General features: G+C 40.4%; 1 protein-coding gene across 2 annotated transcripts in view; it reads right to left on the bottom strand.

Moving 5' to 3' along the window:
- The window catches only part of LOC311265590 (rho guanine nucleotide exchange factor 10-like protein), a 145,156-nt gene that overhangs the window by 104,846 nt on the left and 20,498 nt on the right, over positions 1 to 19,812 (bottom strand). Inside the window, exons 2-6 of one of the 2 annotated variants that reach the window (XM_084367403.1) lie at positions 11,156 to 11,419; positions 10,361 to 10,388; positions 9,302 to 9,375; positions 3,604 to 3,915; positions 3,299 to 3,435 (exon numbers count right to left, since the gene is read on the bottom strand). In XM_084367403.1, coding sequence (XP_084223529.1) covers positions 3,299 to 3,435; positions 3,604 to 3,915; positions 9,302 to 9,375; positions 10,361 to 10,386 — 549 coding nt within the window. In that variant the 5' untranslated portion in view covers positions 10,387 to 10,388; positions 11,156 to 11,419. Of the gene's footprint in view, positions 1 to 3,298; positions 3,436 to 3,603; positions 3,916 to 9,301; positions 9,376 to 10,360; positions 10,389 to 10,677; positions 10,738 to 11,155; positions 11,420 to 19,812 lie in introns of those variants that run through there. The other variant, XM_084367404.1, reaches the window with a different exon arrangement.

The following is a 19,812-nucleotide window of genomic DNA, read 5'->3' on the forward strand; positions in this document are numbered from 1 at the left end:
TCTCCCTCATCCAACTACCGTAGACCCCTCTCTCCCTCATCCAACTACCCTAGACCCCTCTCTCATGCCCTCATCAAGCCTTCTATCAATTGAAATAAAACTACCTTTATGCTAAACCAAAACCCTTTCATCTTACTACACCGGATGGTGCAGTTTCAAGTCATTCCATACCCTTCACAACCTCCCATTCCCCTTCATCGACATCGTAACAATAACCAGCTTCATCACATTTGCCCAAATCAGAACTTCCACCATCCAAGTATATCTCAGCGGCATCAACTTCTTCATCAAACTGATCTCCGGAGCTCCAGCCCCCTCCGTTTCTCATCCCCATGTCACCATGCTGATCGACGGCCTACATAAGGCAGAACGCAAGTGCACCGAAACACTTACCCTTAACTGCAGACCTCCTCAAATGCCAACTGAAAAGCAACCACATACCTCCTCGTTCACATCCAACTACCTCCTTGCCCACCACTGCACCAATCGCCAGCTTCTCTCCCTGCTCAGACACCTCAATAACGCCATCCACATTATCCCCCGGGGCCAATCCTTCATCTCCCACCTTCTATCCCTGTCTTCCATCATTCCATCCCTCTACGATAACGTCACCCTGGATGACTCCTGCAAAATGGAGCCGAGAACGTGGTGCAATTTTCTGTCTTCATGGAACGGCATTTCTTTCTTTTACGATGACCGAATCACCCAACCAGAGGACATCCAGCTGTACACGGACGCTGCACTGCTATTACGGCGGCAGATGGTTTGCCTCTGTTTGGCCCCCAGAACTGTCCCCACTCTGCCCTCTATTAACTTTATCCGTTCATAATCGCTGAACTTCTTTGGGGGCACGAATGGTCCAGAAAAGTTATCCTCATTCACTCAGACAACCTCACTGCTGTCGACATCATCAACAAAGGCTGCTCACAATCAAAGTCCTTGGCCGCTGGTCCTCCCAACCCTACAACAGCTACATCCGCAGCCACCTCAGCAATATCCATCAAGCACATTTTTTCGCATAACCCAGTAATATCTTTTGGGGGATGATGAAGCCATAACAACCACGGCGTGCACCCATTGAGACATACCCCTACTCCGAGTCTTCATGTGAAGGCACATGAAAGAAAAAGGGTGGGTTGCCACATGGAAAAAGCAGCCATGCAACCCTCAAAATGGAGGAATGTGGGAGATGCACTAAGCCTGGCACTGATGACAGAAATGGCATCAAAAAGTAACATGTCACAAAAAGGGTAATTGGGAACATGCATGCCACTCAAAAGCTCTAAAAGCTCACAGAGGAGGTGAAACAGCTATATTTCCTCTGACAAATGGGCACACAGACTAGTCAGGCCGACCGGACTGTTAGTCTTACCATTAATAAAATATCAGTAACCTTCAAAATGAGCGAAGGAGCTGATGCTAAAGTTCAAAATTATGAGGTCCATACAACAACAAAGCTAGTGGGAGTGGAGAAAATGTCCACATTGTGGAAAAAACTCTCTATCTCACAACGTTGAAGAACATTACAAAAAATCCTGGATCTGATCTGGAGAGTTCTATCTATTCTGGGCTGAGATCCACCCTCCATCCAAGTTTGGTAGAAATCTTTTCAGTGGTTTTTGTGTCATCCTGCTGACAGTCAAACAAATGGCACAAGTGAAAATATAACCTCATGCAAGGTAATACAACACACTAGGGCTGTCACTTTTTCAAAAAATCAAGTTCGAACGAATTTGAAATGACACGCAATTGATTCGAATGTATTCGAATACCCCGCCCCCCCCCCCCCCCCCGCGCGCGCACGACAACACACGACATTATTTTTTATTATTTTATTCAGTCAGACGAGGTTGTACACTTGACGTCGCTCCGGCAGCTCCGCTCGTCTGTGGCTGTGGTGCCTCGGTCTCCGCTGCCGCAAGCTAGCAGGTAGCAGATTTGTTGTCGTTGTAGAGAAAGACAGCTGCTTTGTACAAAGTCGACAGACAGCTTTGGTGTTGTGATTGTCCGCTCAGGACCGCTTTGCTTGCTAGTGTCGTAGCAAACAACATAATATTACTAGCTGAATTGATAGGTCGAGGGTTAATAGGCCGTGCAATAGGTCAAGCTGATAGTGAATTTTTTGAGCGCCCTCTGCTGGATCACAAGGCGAACTACTTCAAACGGTCTGTTGCGCTTATAGACTGTAAATCTTGAATTCGAACAGGTCATTACATTCGAATACGAACTTTTCCCCCCACATTCGAACAAATATTCGAATTTCGAATAAAAAGTGACAGCCCTACAACACACACGGCCCCTCCCAGCTGATTGTCCATATGTGAATATTAGGTCAGAACCTTAACATTAACCATAACCCTAAAATTCCAGCAGTGAGGTTTTTTAAGCTTACAATAGAGACAATGGAAGCTGACAAAGTTAGTTACCTCAGCTTCAGTTATGTCAAGCTTCAATCTTCAAATTTTTACCCAGTAAGGTTTAGTTTTTTGTTTTTTTTTTAAGGAAATTTTCAAATAAAAAGCAAAAACTGATTTGAAAAAGTGAAAATAAAATAAATTTGATGAGCAGACATCCTGGATATGGACAAAAATGTCATATCCTTTTCCTCAACATGACTGATGTACTCATGATGCATATTACATATGAAGTAAATGGTATCCTTTAGTGAATGAACATACCATCAATTTGCATTAAATTGTAGGTTGGCACTTGTGTTTAATCCAGCTAACAGTCAGCAATATTTGAAAGTAGCACTGGAGGCCATGAGGTAGCACGATGTATTTCACCATCTGTGTGCTGTCATGTTACTTGCTAAATATACTGAAGTACTTGACCAATATATGTTTTAAATATTCAGTATCTGTTGTTCATATCTAGGTTTTGTTTTAAAGGGCAGTTATTGCAGCAGTATTTTGCCATTTTTCCTTATTTATCCTGCACTGATGTTTAGCCAATACAGGGCAAAATTACATTCAACAAAAGCCAGCTAATGGTGCATGTATCCACCAATCCACCCTTTCCTACAGGATGTTGATGTGGACAGGCCAGAACCATACTGTTATTTTATCATTTTTGTTGGGTGTTTCCAAATACCATTAAAGGTGATAACTGCACATGCTGTACAGATTGAAACATGTCGTGCATAAAATTGATTAAGTCCTGGACAGTGTTGTGGAAAGTCATGTCTTCATCACAGTGAGCCACCTGCACCCTCTAACAGAGGACAGGAATCTCGCTGCAGCACACCAGTTGTAGTGTGTTCCTGGTTGTTCACATTTAAAATCTCTGAATGAGTTACCTTGTTGTTGTTGCTGCAGGCTGGAGGTAGAGTCGCACTGTCAGACAGATCATCATAACTTTCAAACTCACTGGAGCTCCAGCTGTTGGAGCCACGCTGATCAGGTCTTTGGATGTCCTCATAGATGTCATCAACATCTACACACAGATGCCATCAGATAAACAAATAAGTGTAGTGTGTAGTTTCATTTAATACAATACTTTTGTGTCTTAAGCTTCTATTGTATGTGTCAGTCTATTGAAACAATGTAGTCCACAGTACGATGTGTACAGTGCGGTGGTTAATAAAAGCTACAAACTGCTCACCTGGCACTGGGTTCTGAATGTTCTCAGCAGGCACATCATCATAAATGACCTCTGGGTCTCTGACCACACTGTCACTGCTTCTGGTCACTGTCCTCTGCTTGAATGGTCTATCTACATCAGCTGCGTGATGGTTGCTCTTTGGACTGACTGGAGAGTACAGCTCATTCTCAGCAGTGCCCTGCCGAGTGTCCTGCTGAGTGTCCTGACGAGTGTCCTGCAGAGTGTCCTGCTGAGTGTCTTGCTGAGGGCTGTGGCTGTTCACTGTGCTGCTAGACTTGGCCTGCCTTCCCTCTTGCATGAAAGATGGCTTTCCTACAAAACAATAACACCATTAATGTAAACATCCAGTGTGTAGGATTTAGTGACATCTAGGTGTCTGGTTGCAGATTGCAATCAATGAAATACCCTTAGCCTTACCCTCTCTCATGGTGGCTGCTAAAAATGTGAAAGGCCTTATTTAGAGCCAGTGTTTGGTTTGTCCCTAAATCCCCCTCAAGACATTATGTTGAGGAAAAAAATGATAATTTAGAGATGATATACTTAGATACTATTCCAACAAAAAGTGGGAATGTTTCGAGAATGAAACTGTAATATTACTAAAAGTCATGACTGTTGTAATCACAATTTCATGACAACATGACAACATTCATGACCTGGTATTTATTTCGTGTGAATGTAATTTTTAAAAAGCCAAAGTATTTGTCGTTTTGACTTGGGCCCTACACTGTGTTAAGGCTGTGTGCCCACATTTAAACAATGTTTTGGTTTTAAAGGGGGATTTTATGTCATAGTATGTATGTCTATACATAGCACTCATGATGTTAGTCAATAAATTAAATGTTAATCTCAGGCCACAGTGTTGAGATTTTGTTGTGTTTTTGGAGCGCCACAGTCCAAGTTCATGTGTTGACTCACTCATCCAAGTCACTGGAAAGAAGCAAACCTGTCTTGCATGTGAGTTCTCTCAAGACTAGGAACATTGATATATTCTCTAATGAAAGGTTCACTGCCCTCAGGGAGGATTACACACTTAAATTCATGACACAGGGAGCTTCTGAAGAACACTACTCATTACTATGACTTGTCAAGATGGGCATTTATAATTAAACATATATTACTACACAAACACAAGCTCACTACTTCAATATTCCATCAGGTACTACATGTACAATCTAATGGTGGATTCATGTGGGTTGGTGGTGTGAACATACACATACACAGACGTGCATTACAGAGCTAGGGAGCAGAGGACAGCTGGCTACCCTTACGAAAAAGAAGTGTACTTAAAGTTTATTTTATCAAGTAAACTTAAGTAAAGTTCAAGTATATTTCCCAAGTATGCTTTATCTAGTAAGTATACTAATATCAATGTACCAATAGTATACTTAAGTGTACTATTTCAATACTTCTTGGGACTAAATTGGCCCACTTTTTAGTTTATCAAAGTATACTTTCAAGTATATTTGAAGTGTAAGAGCAGTAAACTTTGAGTAAACAACTAGTTTACATCTAAGTATTATTTGTACTGCAACTATACTACAAGTGAACTTATAGATATACTGTTAGTTTACTAGTTATATAATTCTAGTCCACTTTCTAGTTTATGAAAGTATACTTTGAAGTATACTGCAAGTGAACTTATAGGTATACTGTTAGTTTACTAGTTATATACTTCTAGTCCACTTTTTAGTTTATGAAAGTATACTTTGAAGTATACTGCAAGTGAACTTATAGATATACTGTTAGTTTACTAGTTATATACTTCTAGTCCACTTTTTAGTTTATGAAAGTACACTTTTATGTATACTGTCAGTAAACTACTAGTGTAATAGTTTTTATTACTGCAAGTATACTTGTAGGTTTTCTTTAAGTGAACTTAACATCATACTTATAGTTTACTATTTATATATTATTTTTGCACTTTAAAGTATACTACTAGGTTACTTTTTAGGTATACTGGAAATATACCTTTAAATGTACTTTAAGTGGACTTGAAGTTAACTCATGTACACTGCCAGTGGACTACACATATAAAAATTCACAAGACATACTCAGGATTAAGAACATATTTGTTTTCTTTATAAATCCAAATTTTCAAACAAATATTGTACTGGATGCCAAAATATAACATAACATTGACAACTCAAATCACAATCACAGAGGATGGAGCAGGGCTGGGGGTCCTCACAGAGGATGAAGTTGGACTTGGGGTCTTCACAGGGGACAGAGGAGAAGGAGAAGGGCTGGGAGTCCTTCTAGACACTAAATTCGGTTTTACTGAGGCCGACTGTGCTCCACCAAATCGTGATTTAGTGAACTGGAAGGAGAAACAACAACGATGACTTAATTTTATGATGTAACGCATACAAACAATTCATACAAGACATTAATTACTGCGACAATATTCACCATAGCTAAACTTGGAGGGGGACACAGGAAAGACCACTGGGCTGCATTATCAGTCGCATCAAGGGCCGAGACCGGGACCACAGGCTGGACATCAGCAGGAGACTGAGTGGCAGGCTGCTAAAACAACAGCATTATGACATGTGCTGTAACTGCAACAGCATAACAGCAATGTAAACAGACATGCGAGATGTAATTCTTTCAAAGCTCACCTTAACAGTGTGAAATCCACAACTAGAGGCCATGGACCCTCTAAAGAGGGTGGTCTGTCCACGGGCCTGCATGGGGCATTTCTCAATCTGAAACAATCAGAATTGTATTCAGCCTGGAGTGAGACTCTCAGTCAGTCAGTCAGTTTTTTTGTGATTGTGATCCTTGGTTATGCGGCACGTTTTCTTAAAAAATGCGATGGAATATGCGGGATATTTATGCAATTTTATGCATGGTCATGAGTAATAAGTGGATATTTTGCTATACTTTACCTTCTGGTAGAGATCACGCCATTTGCGCTGCCTCGGGGCTGGTCTGTTGCCTCCTCCAGCAGGCTAAACCCCAGAGCTGGCGAATGTCCTCAGTCTCACCATCCACTCCCCCTCTCCCATTGCCTTGTGGCTCTTTGGTTTAGTGCTTATCTGAAAACAACATGGAAATAATAACTGTGGTTACAACTATGAATCACAGCATAAACATAGTGGCCACGTTATCTTGTCGTTTTTGCATTCAGATTATGTACTGACTTGACCATACTGTATCTGCAGACATAAACAGCTTTCCTAGTAAGCTTCAGGTTGGCTGATAAGGTCCGTTATTTCTTGGAAGTAGTTTAAATTAAAGTTATAAACTAAGCAGCTAGACGACCGGTTAACAGTAGGCTAAATCATTCAACTGTACAAGTGTACTAAGCAAAACAAATGAACACCGAACGTGAACAGGTAAACACGTGTTAACCTTTCCTGTTCGCCTCCCAGACCGTAGTGGCAGAGCGCAGGGGCTTACGTTTTCCTCCTGGGCTGAAGCCGGTTAGCTTCAGGGCTAACACCCTTCACTTCACTTCGCTGCCAGACAGCAGTTGGTAAAACAATAGGAGAGACATTATGTGGTCTGGAGAAGCTTGTGCGTTTATTTGGCGTTAGCGTTAGCTAACGTCAGTCTATAACCAAGGTTAGCGTTAGCTAACGTCAGTTATCTGGCCAGCTACAATGACTGAAGTTGCTGAAAAACGTCATAAATCATCATAAAATTAGCCGGTGTGACGAATGGAAGTATACAATGTATGACCATTCGATCAGAAAATAAAAACATTGGATGTACTTACTGTGAATCAACAGTAGGCTTAGCTTGCTTCGCTTCGTGACGGAGACGTTAGCGGGTCAATGTCATTCAACAGCAACGTGACCAGAATGAAGCGCCGTGAGTCGTGGAGCTTAAAGAGGCGGAGCTGAGCGCAGTGCGCTGATCGGACGGCAAAGATGAAAAGTTGCTATTTGAATTAGGCGCCTTTCATTCCAGCGTCTGTACTGTATATAAAAAGCGTCTGTACTCAAATGTGAAATGCATGTTAATTACAACTCGTTTAATTTTGCCACTTCCTACAAATTGTTGTAATGTAATTGTAATTTGACCTTTGTTGAACTGGATTTTAGATCCACATGGGTCAAGGAATCGTGAACCTGTGAAGCTGTACATTACATGTCTTTGTTTTTATGGGACAGTAGCTACAGAGTTAAAGGGAGACCTTGAAACTGTCACAAACTGCCTGTTTTCCCTCAGTTCCCACCAGGTAGGCACCTGTTGGTTTTTGATACGGTGGCCCAGAGGTGTCAGGCCAAATACAAAAGCCACAAAACAAATACAAAAGCCACAAAACAAATACAAAAGCCACAACAAAATAATCGTATTCGTATTTGTGTTGTGGCTTATTTGTGTTGTGGCTTTTGTATTTGGCCTGACACCTCTGGGGCACCGTACTTTGATGTGTCATAATTAAATATTAGGAAAAAAACAACATTAGGAAAACAGTGTGGCCTCCATTTAACGGCCACAAATTGTAAATATTTTATTATCCAAAACATAAATGCAAAATATTGTTATGTTAGCTGTTATATATTACGGCATATATCTGTTACGAACACAAGGTTAGTAAACTTAACAGTGACAAAATATTTTGTTTTTTTCTTTTACAAAAACTAGATGCAAAAATTACAGTATTGACTGTAATGTAAATTACAGCATCTTTCTGTTATAAACTGAGTGCAGGAGTATTTAACAGTGCAAAATTTACAGTTTTGACTGTTATATATAGTTACAGTGTTTCGCTGTTCTAAACATTTTATTTAACCTTTTGAGAGTCTTTTTTACTGTAGTAGCTGTAGTAGTTTTCAGTTTTTTACCGTAAAATCTACTGACATTTTTTACAGTGTAGATCTGTCTACCTGCTTGCTACCTTTGTGCTAACCTACATAACACTGTGTACATATAAGATCAGTTTCAGTTCCACTTGTGTACTATTTACTCAAGCTATTCCACCCCAGTACTACCTCAAAGAAGCCAATATGTGCGCAAAAGTATTAAATAGGCTACTCTATCATAAGAGTGAGCACAACTACAAGCCAAGTATACATAAACTTTCTATATAAGGCAAGAATACTTCTTAAGTATATCTCGATCAAAAGATTAAGTACAAGTATAGGCCAAATATACTTAGACTTTTCTGTATACTTGTCAGTATAAGCCAAGTATACTTAAGTATAATTTTGTTAAGTATATCTCTGATTAGTACATGAAAAGTAAACTGAAAGCATACTTTCTTATTTTTTAGTTTAAAAGAAGTATACTAATAGCACACTTGAATAAATTTCTTTTTCGTAAGGGTAATGTTAGGTGAAACTGGTCACTGCAAGCAGGAAATTCTCATTTGGAATATAACTGCTATATAGTGCTCTTTTCTAGCTCAACAGGACATTCATTTGCATTTTCAAATAAAAAGATGGAACCTCACTCAAATGTAGCATCTTTTTTTCACTACTACACTACAAACTAGCTACTTCTAGAGCTAACACCACAGGCAGCTTGTGTACCTTTGTTTAATCGCAGTGTGAGCTCTGAAACCACACTGAGCCACTCCTTGGCTCGATGTGATGTGTGGGCTGTCCCAATGCAAGCAAACACAAAGACATCCTCACTTTGGTGAGTAACTCGACAAAGACCAGGTGCTCTTCACAGCTGGATGTGAAGGCCAGAAGAGGCTTGTCAGGCTGTCCCATCACATACTGCTGTTCCTCTTATTTCTTACCTTCATAGATACCCCCCACTCTCCAGGAACTCTCTAACTCTCCAGTCACTTCCAGATCAGAGAAGGTGGAACATCTGCAACAAGGATGGTAATCTAAAGGTCACTCTTTTCATAACTTTTCATATTTATCACTTTAAAGTAGCACTCAGCTGATTTTTAGTGGCAGAGGTTCTTCTATGCCCTTAAAAGCACATTTTATCCATCTATAAAGAGGTTGACAAATAAGATCTCCTCTGAAAGTCTACTTACTTACTTAAAATGTGAACAAAGATGGAACTTGATATTAGGTGGTCATATATAGGGGGCGGATCGTAACCCATCTCTGTGGAGACAGCTGGAATCATGATTTGCCTCAGGCCTTTACAAGCTGTACAACATAGGTCACCCTGTGTCCTTAGACCCTCAAATTAGGGCAGGAAAACCCCCCACACAAAGTTAAAAATAACAGGGGAAACTATGGAAGAAATCTCTGTAGGAGCCACGTAATGAGACAACAGTCCATTGGAAATCCCAAACAGGCTTACAGTGGGAGCAGTGAGAGACTCGTGACAGTAGTGGTCTAACTGCACATGCCTTTGTCACTGTACAGACGCCATGGTCTGGATTGAGCAGTCTTATGGTACTGTAGAGTCGAAGGTCCTTTTGTGGTTTTGCTGACAGTTGGATTTGTTATATGACCAGCTCAAATCAGCTTTAATACAATCAACTCTACAGCTGTAAGTGCAGCTTTCTTTAAAGGTGCTATTGGTAAGAAAAGTAGATTTTTAAGGTCTCAGTTCCAACTCGTCAAAAACTGCTGGGATGGCGGCTGACACATCCTACAATCCCAAAGTGTCAGTTTTTGCTAAGTTGGAAATGAGACTCAAGAATCTACTTTTCTTACAAATAGCACCTTTAATCTTTTGGGTTTATAGTAACATGTAGAATGAGCTTAGTCAACCATTCAGGATCTTTTCAAATCTACTGTATCTATATTAGAAAATGGTGACGTTCTACATACTGTGGTCAGTTACATGTTTTTTTTTTGTATATGTAATAATTTATTCCATCATAACTTACCCCTCTGGCGACTCCCTGACCTCCATGTCTGGAGAAAAGAACACCATAATGCAATCTTAGTACAGTATACAAATCCTCAGTACAACAGCAACACCCAAAAAGTTGGGAAGCTGTTAAACATAAATAAAAAAGAATGCAATGATGTGCAAATCCGTTTTGACCTCTATTCACCTGAATAAAATACAGACACAAGATATTCAGTGTTCAAACTGATAAACTTTGTCTTTTGGTTAATATACACTCATTATGAATTTAATGCCTTCAACATGTTCCAAAAAAGTTGGGACATTGGAATGTTTATCACTGTGTGCCATCACCTTGTGTTTAGCAGCACTTAGTCACCATTTAGCTCGATGGTCTCGGCCAGTCAGTGTTGGTTTGGTCCTTGGCTTCTACATTCTCTGAATCTGTTGATGATATTATGGGTTGTAGATGGTGAACAACTTGTTTGTGAACAACTGAGCCTTTCCATGATGCCCTTTCATACCCAGTCATGATCCTGTCACCTGTTACCAATGAACCTGTTTACCTGCAGAATGTTCCAAGTTCCATGTGTTTTTGGAGGATTTCACAAACTTCACAGTCTTTTTTTGCTCCTGTCACAGCTTGTTTGAAACATGTTGCTGCCATCAAATTCAGAACTGTCTCAGTTGATGAGGTAAAACATTAAATATATTGTCTTAAATATACTGTATGTTAGAATGGATTAGCAACTTATCACTTTCTGTTTCCTTCATGTTTTACACAGCATCTCAACGTTTTTTGGATCAGGGTCATGATACAGCCATACTTCACCTGAGCAGTGCTGGTGGTACAGTGAGCAGGTTGGGCCCTTCTGCCCTGTCCTGCTTGTTTCATTGACACCCTGACTTGCTGTCTCTTGCGTGTGGGCTTTAAGGTTGTTTGACTTGGTGTAAAGGATTGACACAGCTGTGTCTCTGGTCCAGCCACTAATCACAGGGGGTCCAATGTCATCCTCGTCATCAAACTCAAACTTCTCCCCTTGCTCTTCTTCATCCGGATCTTCCTTTATGTGTGATGCCCCACTAGATAAAGACGCTGAGGAAAGAAGCAATCAATCAATATTAAATACTACCCTGTTTCACTGTAGCTACAGAAATGAGCTTAGATTTTCAACTCAGATCAGGTTTTAATATGATTTGTATTTTTTTTTGTCCAAAAGTGTTGTTGAAATGTTTTGACTTCAGGATGAGGAACCACAATGGGCCTGTGACCTGTACCTGTATTTCTATCAGCTGTTACATAAGTTACATTTCCAGAATGATCATGAAGCCAAATAAAACTATTTCAGAGCTTGAACCTACCACTGCATTTCCAGAAGCTCTCCAACATGCATATATACTGTAAGTGATTCATCAGATTGAATTAGTTTGTTTTTTTTTCTTTAATGAATATGCTTTATGGTGCTGTTTGCAATCACAAACAGTTTGTGATTGCAATTAAAAAGTTGTTTTTGAAAGGTTAAACACCAAGAATATTTCTAGCAGAATATTTGGCTAGAAAAAAATCTAAAATCAATCTGTTTTCACAAACTTTGACTTTTGGACTTTACAATACTCTAGAGTTATTGGAACTGTTTCGATCACAAAGAAACTTGTGAGCTTTGAGACACTCCTGCATCTTCCATCAGCTGTGCTGGTGAGCAGGATGCTACTAGCTGGCTTAATACATGTAAAGTTCAAGGACATAGCATAATTATAAATCATAAATCTGTCAAGAAGAAAGACAATTTCAGCAGATATTTTAGTTACAACAATATTGAGCTACCTAAGCAGTTCTGTGTGTATATCTGGGGTGTTTTTTCAGTTTGGGAAGTGCCACGATGTCTTGAAAATATTAATGTCAGTTCAAGGTGACTCAATAGAGACTAGTAATAGTCTCTGCTGCAAGGTCGTCACTGAAAGTCAGGTTAGAGTTAGGGCTGGAGTAGTACACTAGGTTTCATTACATACATACATAGGAGTCTACTGATGTGATTGTTTTCTGGTTGTTATTCAGACCCCAAGTATTTCCATAGAGACGGAGATAACACAAGCAATATTTCATTTTTCATTTCATTTATTTATTTATTGAGTTAGGACAATGAACATTCATCAACATTGATGGGTTAAGCATCAGTGTAAATGCGCCGGGCTTAGCATAACTGCTAAATTTCTTTGCGTGCTAATTGCCCAACAATTGTGACGTTTCTGCTCTTGGAAGGTGCAATATAAATTTAATTATGATAAATAATTATTATCATTTTGTTAGTAACAGTTGCGTTATGACTATAATATTGCTTAAATAACACCATATGTTGAACAGATTGTTTTCCAGTGTTTAACTGAGCAGCAAACAGGAAACAGAAGCCATTGAAAACAGAGGATGAGTCACTGGAGAGAGAGAGATTAAACTCTAAACATATGGCTTTTAAGCACTAATCCTTCACCAAGTCACTCCTCATTTGCACCACGACTTACATAGAGACTATGCAACAACAAAGCCAAATTACCAACTGGGTAAAGCAGGGAATTGCCTCAGAGCTCCAGATCCCTGTGGGCCCCGGTTCACTGTGTGGACATTGGTTCAACTTCTCTCTATGGATTTTACCTCTCGGGCTTAATGCAGGTTGCCCTAGATATCTGACTTGGGGAGTTGTAGATTAATTATTAGTACATTTATATTTTGATGTACAGGTGACCATCGTAATGAAAGACACCATCAGACTGATTTACCATCAGTCAATGAAAAGGCAGTGAAAAACAATACTTATGATATGCTGATGAAGGACTAACAAATTGCAGAACAGATGTACCAAAACATTTTTCATGTTTTTTTAGCAAATGTCTCCTCTAATACACATCATGGTCACGATAAAAAGTAAAAAGTTGGTGGTATGTGCTTATATATATTTTTCAGATTTCTTAAACCTTCAGAAATTCACATTTGATTGAGCTATAATTATAAGGCCTTTAAGGTAAGGCCCATCTTGAAGAGAGCCCCTGTATTGAAATCTAGTTACATCAGCCAAGGCGGTTATGTTTTGACCTGAGTCCGTTTGTCTCTCTGTTTGTTGGGTGGTTTGTCAGCAGGATAATTACTGAACAGATTTCCACCAAACTTGGATGGAGAATGGGTCTCAGCCCAGAATAAACCCTATTAACTTTTGGTGCAACTCCAGATAAAGAGACAGATCCAGGTTTTTTTTCTCACTTTCTTTAACATTGCGAGATAGAACATTTTTTCACATTTGTATTAATTCCTCAGGAATAATGCATGGATTTTGATGAAAAAAAAAAATCAGGTGTATTTATGTGGCTGGTATCTATGAATGAACACAATTTGATGCAGATCCTAGATCTGGTGAAATTAAATGATGGTTAAGCAGTCTTGGATGGTTTAAAATTTAGAGTGACACAGGGCTGTACAGTATGATCTAGGATTCAGCTTAACTGAATTAAAGGGGACTGCTGGGCCTTGGAAGAGGTATACGCTCTACTGACAGCCATTCTAGTTTTAAACATTATTTCAGCAGATATTGTGCTTTCTGAGTGCATGTTCTTAAATCAGCCAGTATTTAATTGATTTATCACTCAACTACACCGGGGCCCGGTAGTGTTCCGGCATAGAACAATTGTACACACCTTACAGAGTGTGGAAGAACAGGGGTCAACAAGGGCCCAGGAGCTCATTTCTACCCTGGGGCCCTCAACCAAGTTAATTATGTTATGATCAATGAATAGACTTCTAAATGTCCTGGTCAGTCATAAAATGTTCTGGACAAAAAAAGCTTTTACATTGTTGTGCTCACAGTACTTCAGATTCCTCTCCTAGACTGCCATATGTTTACTGTACTTTGCTGCATTTGGAGGCATCCAGAGTTCACTGTGCCAATCCTTCTGGTTGCTGCTCAGTACTGCCTGATGGGTAGATTTGTGTAAGGGTTATCTTTGAAGCATATGGCCTGCAGAGGCTTACTCCCTATTATATAGCATATGGTAACTAGGCTAGTCGGCCCTGTCCCTGGGACAGCAGGGGATTAATGAGTCAGGTGTCACCTCCCTGTCTGACGGTGACTCATCCAATAGGCTTCTTCAGTTCTAACTAACTGGAGGGGAGTTGGCAGGCTTTTAAACTCTGTGTGGGTTTAAAGGCTGAGTTTAAAAGCCAGCCAACTCCTCTCCAGCTAGTTAGAATTGAAGCCTCTTGGATGAGAGGTGAAACGTCTTCAAGAAACTGAAACAAGTCCAGATGCCTACGATACAGCACCTAGACTAAACTGGTTTACAAATTATTCAAATGGTCTAAAAGAGATATGTGAAAATCTCAATCTGGCACAGCTGATCGATGAGCCGACCAGACCTAATTTGAAGGATCCCTCAAAGTTAACAGTGACAGATCCGATTCTGTATAATAGGAGGGACAAAATGACTGCCTCTTGAGTTTTGCACTTGGTCTAAGTAACCATTGTCCTGTAGTCTGCATTAGAAGTGCTGGATTGGCAAAATCATGGTCTGCAATTGTTATGAAAAGAAATTTTAAAAAATGTTTTAACCGACATTGCTGACAGTAATATACATTATACTATTTGAAATACTGGATGTAGAACAGGCTCCTAAATATTTCGGGAACTCTCTACTTACTTTTATTGATAAACATGCACCATTCAAAAAGCTCAGGGTTAAAGATAGATCAAACCCCTAGTTCAGCTCAGAACTATCAATGATGCTCAATACAAGGGACAAAGCCTGGGCTTTAGCAAGACGTACTGGTGAGGAAGCCCACACTAACTTTTAGGCAACTTCTATGCAATCTCCAGCTCTTGTACAAACCCATCCAAATTTTTGAAAGCAGTAAATGTAAATAAAAACAAATCCTCTATGTCTATACCTTCTAGTATTACATTTAATAATTGCCAAATAGATAAACTATCAGATATTTGTGATGCTTTTAAGAAATATTTTACTACTACTGGAAATCAGTTTGGCATGGTGTACTCAGGTTCTGCTGCTGTCTCATGGGCCTCCTCAAACCAAACCTCTGTGTTTAGACTGCAGAACTTCACTTCCTCTGTTGTTAAGGAAGCACTTCAAGATGTTGATATAAGGAAAGCAACTGGGGGGGATAAACTAGACCCATATTTTTTAAAGCTCCGTGCTCCATTTATGTCTGATTAAATGAAATGATGAATCTTTTTAATCTATCCATTTCTTCTGGGGTTATCCCTAAGATCTGGGAAACTACAAAATGTTGTCCCACTGCATAAAGGTGGTGATAAAGCTGATCTGAACAACTATCAACCAGTTTCTAAACTGCCTTGTCTTGCTAAAGTCCTGGAATCATTTGTCAATAATCAGCTCAAATCATTCCTCTCAATATATCCTGTGTTGAGTCCTCACCAGTCTGGTTTCAGAGCTAAGCATACCACTGTTACTGTTATCACCTCAGTTACTAATAATATTATATCTGCTGTCGATAAAGAGAAATACTGTGCTGCCCTCTTTGTGGATCTAACAAAAGCTTTTGATACTGTTGACAATGCTTTGCTCATACAGAGGTTAAGTGATGTTGGTTTTTATTGTAATTGAAATTATTTTTCCGTGTTTCTACCATTGTCTACCATTGTCATTGTTTGACCTGAAATTAGTCCTCAATGCAAACAAGACCAAATTCATGATATTCTCAACAGCCAATTGGTCTGCATATTACCACTTTAACAGGACACCGTATTGAAAGGGATTCTGAATAGAAATATTTGGGTATCTGGTTGGATCAGAAACTCACACTTAATTTCATATTACAGTGGTAGCCACATAGAAGTTCCCCTCCCAGCCTGCTGCCATGCTGCTGCCATGCTGCTCCCATCAGAGTCCCAGCAGAGCTCCAGAAAAGTCCCAGCGGCTGGAGTGACCCCCTCCTTTTCCTGGGCGTGACTAGTTTTTACTGGAACTCCACCCATTCAATGAAATACAGGACATGACCAGGTGATGGCGCTTCTCTCACAGAATACAGTACATATCGCCAGAGGCGGCATTTAAAGCGCCGCCTCTGGCGGTGAGTGGAAATTCACATAATTCATAGAACCACGAGTACATGTTTGATTTAAGAAGTGAAATTATAACAGACCTAGCTACTGGAGATGCACTGGCCACTGTTTTATCTGGAAATAAATTGTTGTAGCTAATAATACCTACCTTTTTTTATCACAATTTATTTACTGTGAATCTACAATTAAAGAGGAAAAACTAAGGGAGTGATGAAAAGCCTTTTGGAAGATGTTTGCAATTGCAGGTATTCAGTGCATGCCTTCGACCAGGGAATTAGCATTATCATTGCTCAACCTTTTGTTTGCACTAATGGGCCACCTATTGGTCACCCATTGTCACACAAATCATGCAATCCTGCAATGCAGCTGGCTGTTCAAATTTGAACATCATTTGTGTTTGTTGTCAGAGCTTAAATCATATGTTCAGACACAAACTTCCAGAAGTATTCCAATTGCGTAAGGAGGGAAATTACACCTTCTGTTAGAGCTGGACCGGAGAGAATATTATTGGGACCAATATGTAGGCTATAATACTACTAGTGATACCAGTCATGGAGAATGGCGTGTTTTTTGGTTCGGACTCAATGTCCACCCTATCTGGGCAATAAGTGGCTTGTTGGTTTACAGTACTTTGTCCACTTGTCCACAGGTATTGTCACCTGACTCTGCATCACTTGCATCGGTGTCTAATATCATGTCCACATCACTCTATCCATTTTGGATGATAACAATCACATCCAGCACACAAGGATCTGTCCTTGCTGGTGGCATTCAATGGAAAAAAAGTTGAATGTTTATATATTATCAGGTTGTAGATAACCTGTAGGAGAAGTGGTGGGGGTAGGGAAATTGACTCCAATATAAAGTGTTTACACATTCACACATTTCACTAGTCACACAATTGTCTGGCTAACCTATTGTACTCTCTGATTATCATCCTGGAAGGTATGCATGCAGCCCCAACACACCCTAAACTACTGAACATTCACACCTGCTCCAAGCATCCCCCACTACTGCTTTGACTTTAAATTGATTAGAAAATGAGCATGAATTTCTTTAGAAGGTCCTGCTTTAAACATTTTTATCTTTAACGCTGTACTTCCTCTGGATTAAATTTATTGATTTTTCACTATAATTTACTAGTTATAACACTAGCCTATAATGTCAATCCCCCTATACACCCCATTCCGATTTTATACCACAACTTTACAATCTCTTTAGATGTGACCGTTTTTTCATTTTGAATTGAGCAACACTTTCTTTTATATTTGCCTTTGGAGAGGTGGTTGGATGTTGTTCAATGTTTATTTATTTTTTACTGCAGTGTAGCCTGACAATTCAGTGACAAATAAATAAAATGAATAGAGACAGTAGAGATTTTTTTTTTTCATTTTTATTTAAGGTGAAGGCGGTAAATAAACTTTAAAAAAGAATAAAACAAAAAACAAAAGCCAAGGTGCCTCAATATACCCTATTTGGGATTCAGTCTCTAAAGGAGTGTTCATTTTTTGTTTTTGTGCCACTTAACAAAAACCAAGGCGCTGTTCTTCAGGGTCCACTTTTCGGGGGCTCCTCAACCTTTCGTTGATTTTGCTGCGGATACGCTGCCACTGGTCCGCAGACAGATCTGGGAAGCGCTGGGTGATGTGAGCATGGATGCTCCTTTTGATGTTCTGTGGCAGTGACGATTTGCCATTTGAGCCACTCCAATTTACAGTTCTCCCCGGCACTGATACTTATCAAACGGCGTAACAGCCATGAAGACATTGGATGCGTACACATCCGGTCGATGCTGGCCCCGCAAGAAAGACATCCTAAAGAACTCCTCTTCCCGCTCAGCCGAAAGGGGTCTGAGCATAACGTCCGCTATGGGAGTTGTTGGAGCCGGTGTCCTTGGGACTGGTGTTGAACGGATGGGCTGTGGGGCTGGGACTGGTGTGGACCCAGTGGCTGGTGTTGAGGGGGTGGGCTGAGGGTCCACGTCTGTCCCGAAGACGAGGTGACGTCTGACACGCGTGGCAGCCACAGGCTCCTGATGTGGTGGCGCTGGAGGGGGGTTTTCGAGCCGCCACACACAGTCCTGCATCGTTTTCATGTTTTCTTGCATCCGGGCAAGCTGCTGTGCAATGCCATCCAACCTTTCATTCAGTTCAGTGACGTCACTGTGGTGGCTGCACCGGTGTTTTTCTATCTCGTCGACTTTTTTTCTGATATCCCTGATCTCCGCCTCGTAGAACGCACCGACACCGTCGGAGACACTGCCCCTGTGTGCGGAGATGGTGGTAGCCTATAACATAAAAAACATGAGTCTCTATTAATAACAAGAACAGGGGAAAAAGAGCCAGAAAAAGAGTCAAAACAGCCAATGTTTTTATGTTTATATTATATTATATTATTATATTATATTTATATATTTTTTATATTATGTATTATATTTCAGCTTAGAAAAAAAAACGTACCGCTTTTTTTTTCATGAGGCGAACTTTGCTCCGTGCCTCTGGTGTAGCGGAGAGTCTCGGCCTCTGCAAGGGCTGTGTTGTCTAGAAGGAAATCAACATAAAATTACAATTGGGTCACAACTTGAAATTTAAAATAAAATAAAATAAACATCAGACTCCACTAACACTGAGAGAAACCTGCATAGTGAAGTAACGTACCTTTGACTTCAGACGTTTTGGTCTTGTAGTTCGTGTAGACACGTAGAAGCTGCTTGCCTCCATCATTAACAGCCACCAAAGCAATTCGGAGAAAAATAGTCAGGTAGCAGCAGCAGCAGATCTTGGCTCTTGTCAGGTAGTCAGGTAGCCTGTAGGCCTTAGCTATTTATCAGTGAACGGAACCCCACCCCCCACCGCCCAACCCCCCACCAACACCCACCCCCTCCTGCCTTGGTTCAACTACGTCCTCATCCCTTCTGTCCTGCTCCTCAACAATGGGTAGAAAAGGGCCTGAGCTACCCCACCAAGCTCAAGAGCTCTCGACCTCGACCAAGCTCAAGATCTCTCGACTCGACACAGAAGCTGCAACAAAGATGACGCGCATCAACAGACACACTTCCCAGCAGATCCGTGCGATGCAGGCGAGCGGAAAAACAACACGAGAGATATGGCAACATTTGGCATGCCGGGGCATTAATGTCACTATGAGAGCTGTAAGAAAACATTACAAAGAGGAACCACCCCTAAGCTCATGGCCCAGAAAACTGAATAAGTAAGTAGCCATATAGCCTATATTAAAATAAAAAAACATTTAAAAGAGTGAAGCTGCAGCCAAATTGTGCTTTTCAGTTTGTCTAATTTGTTTTCCTTTCCTAACACAGCAATATCCTTGCTGCCATCGATGACATGACAAAGGCAAACAACGAAATGAATGCCCGGGCTGTACAGCAGAAAATCAGAGCAGATTT

This window comes from Pagrus pagrus, assembly GCF_965226575.1.
Source record: "Pagrus pagrus genome assembly, chromosome: 11".
Lineage (NCBI taxonomy): Eukaryota > Metazoa > Chordata > Actinopteri > Spariformes > Sparidae > Pagrus > Pagrus pagrus.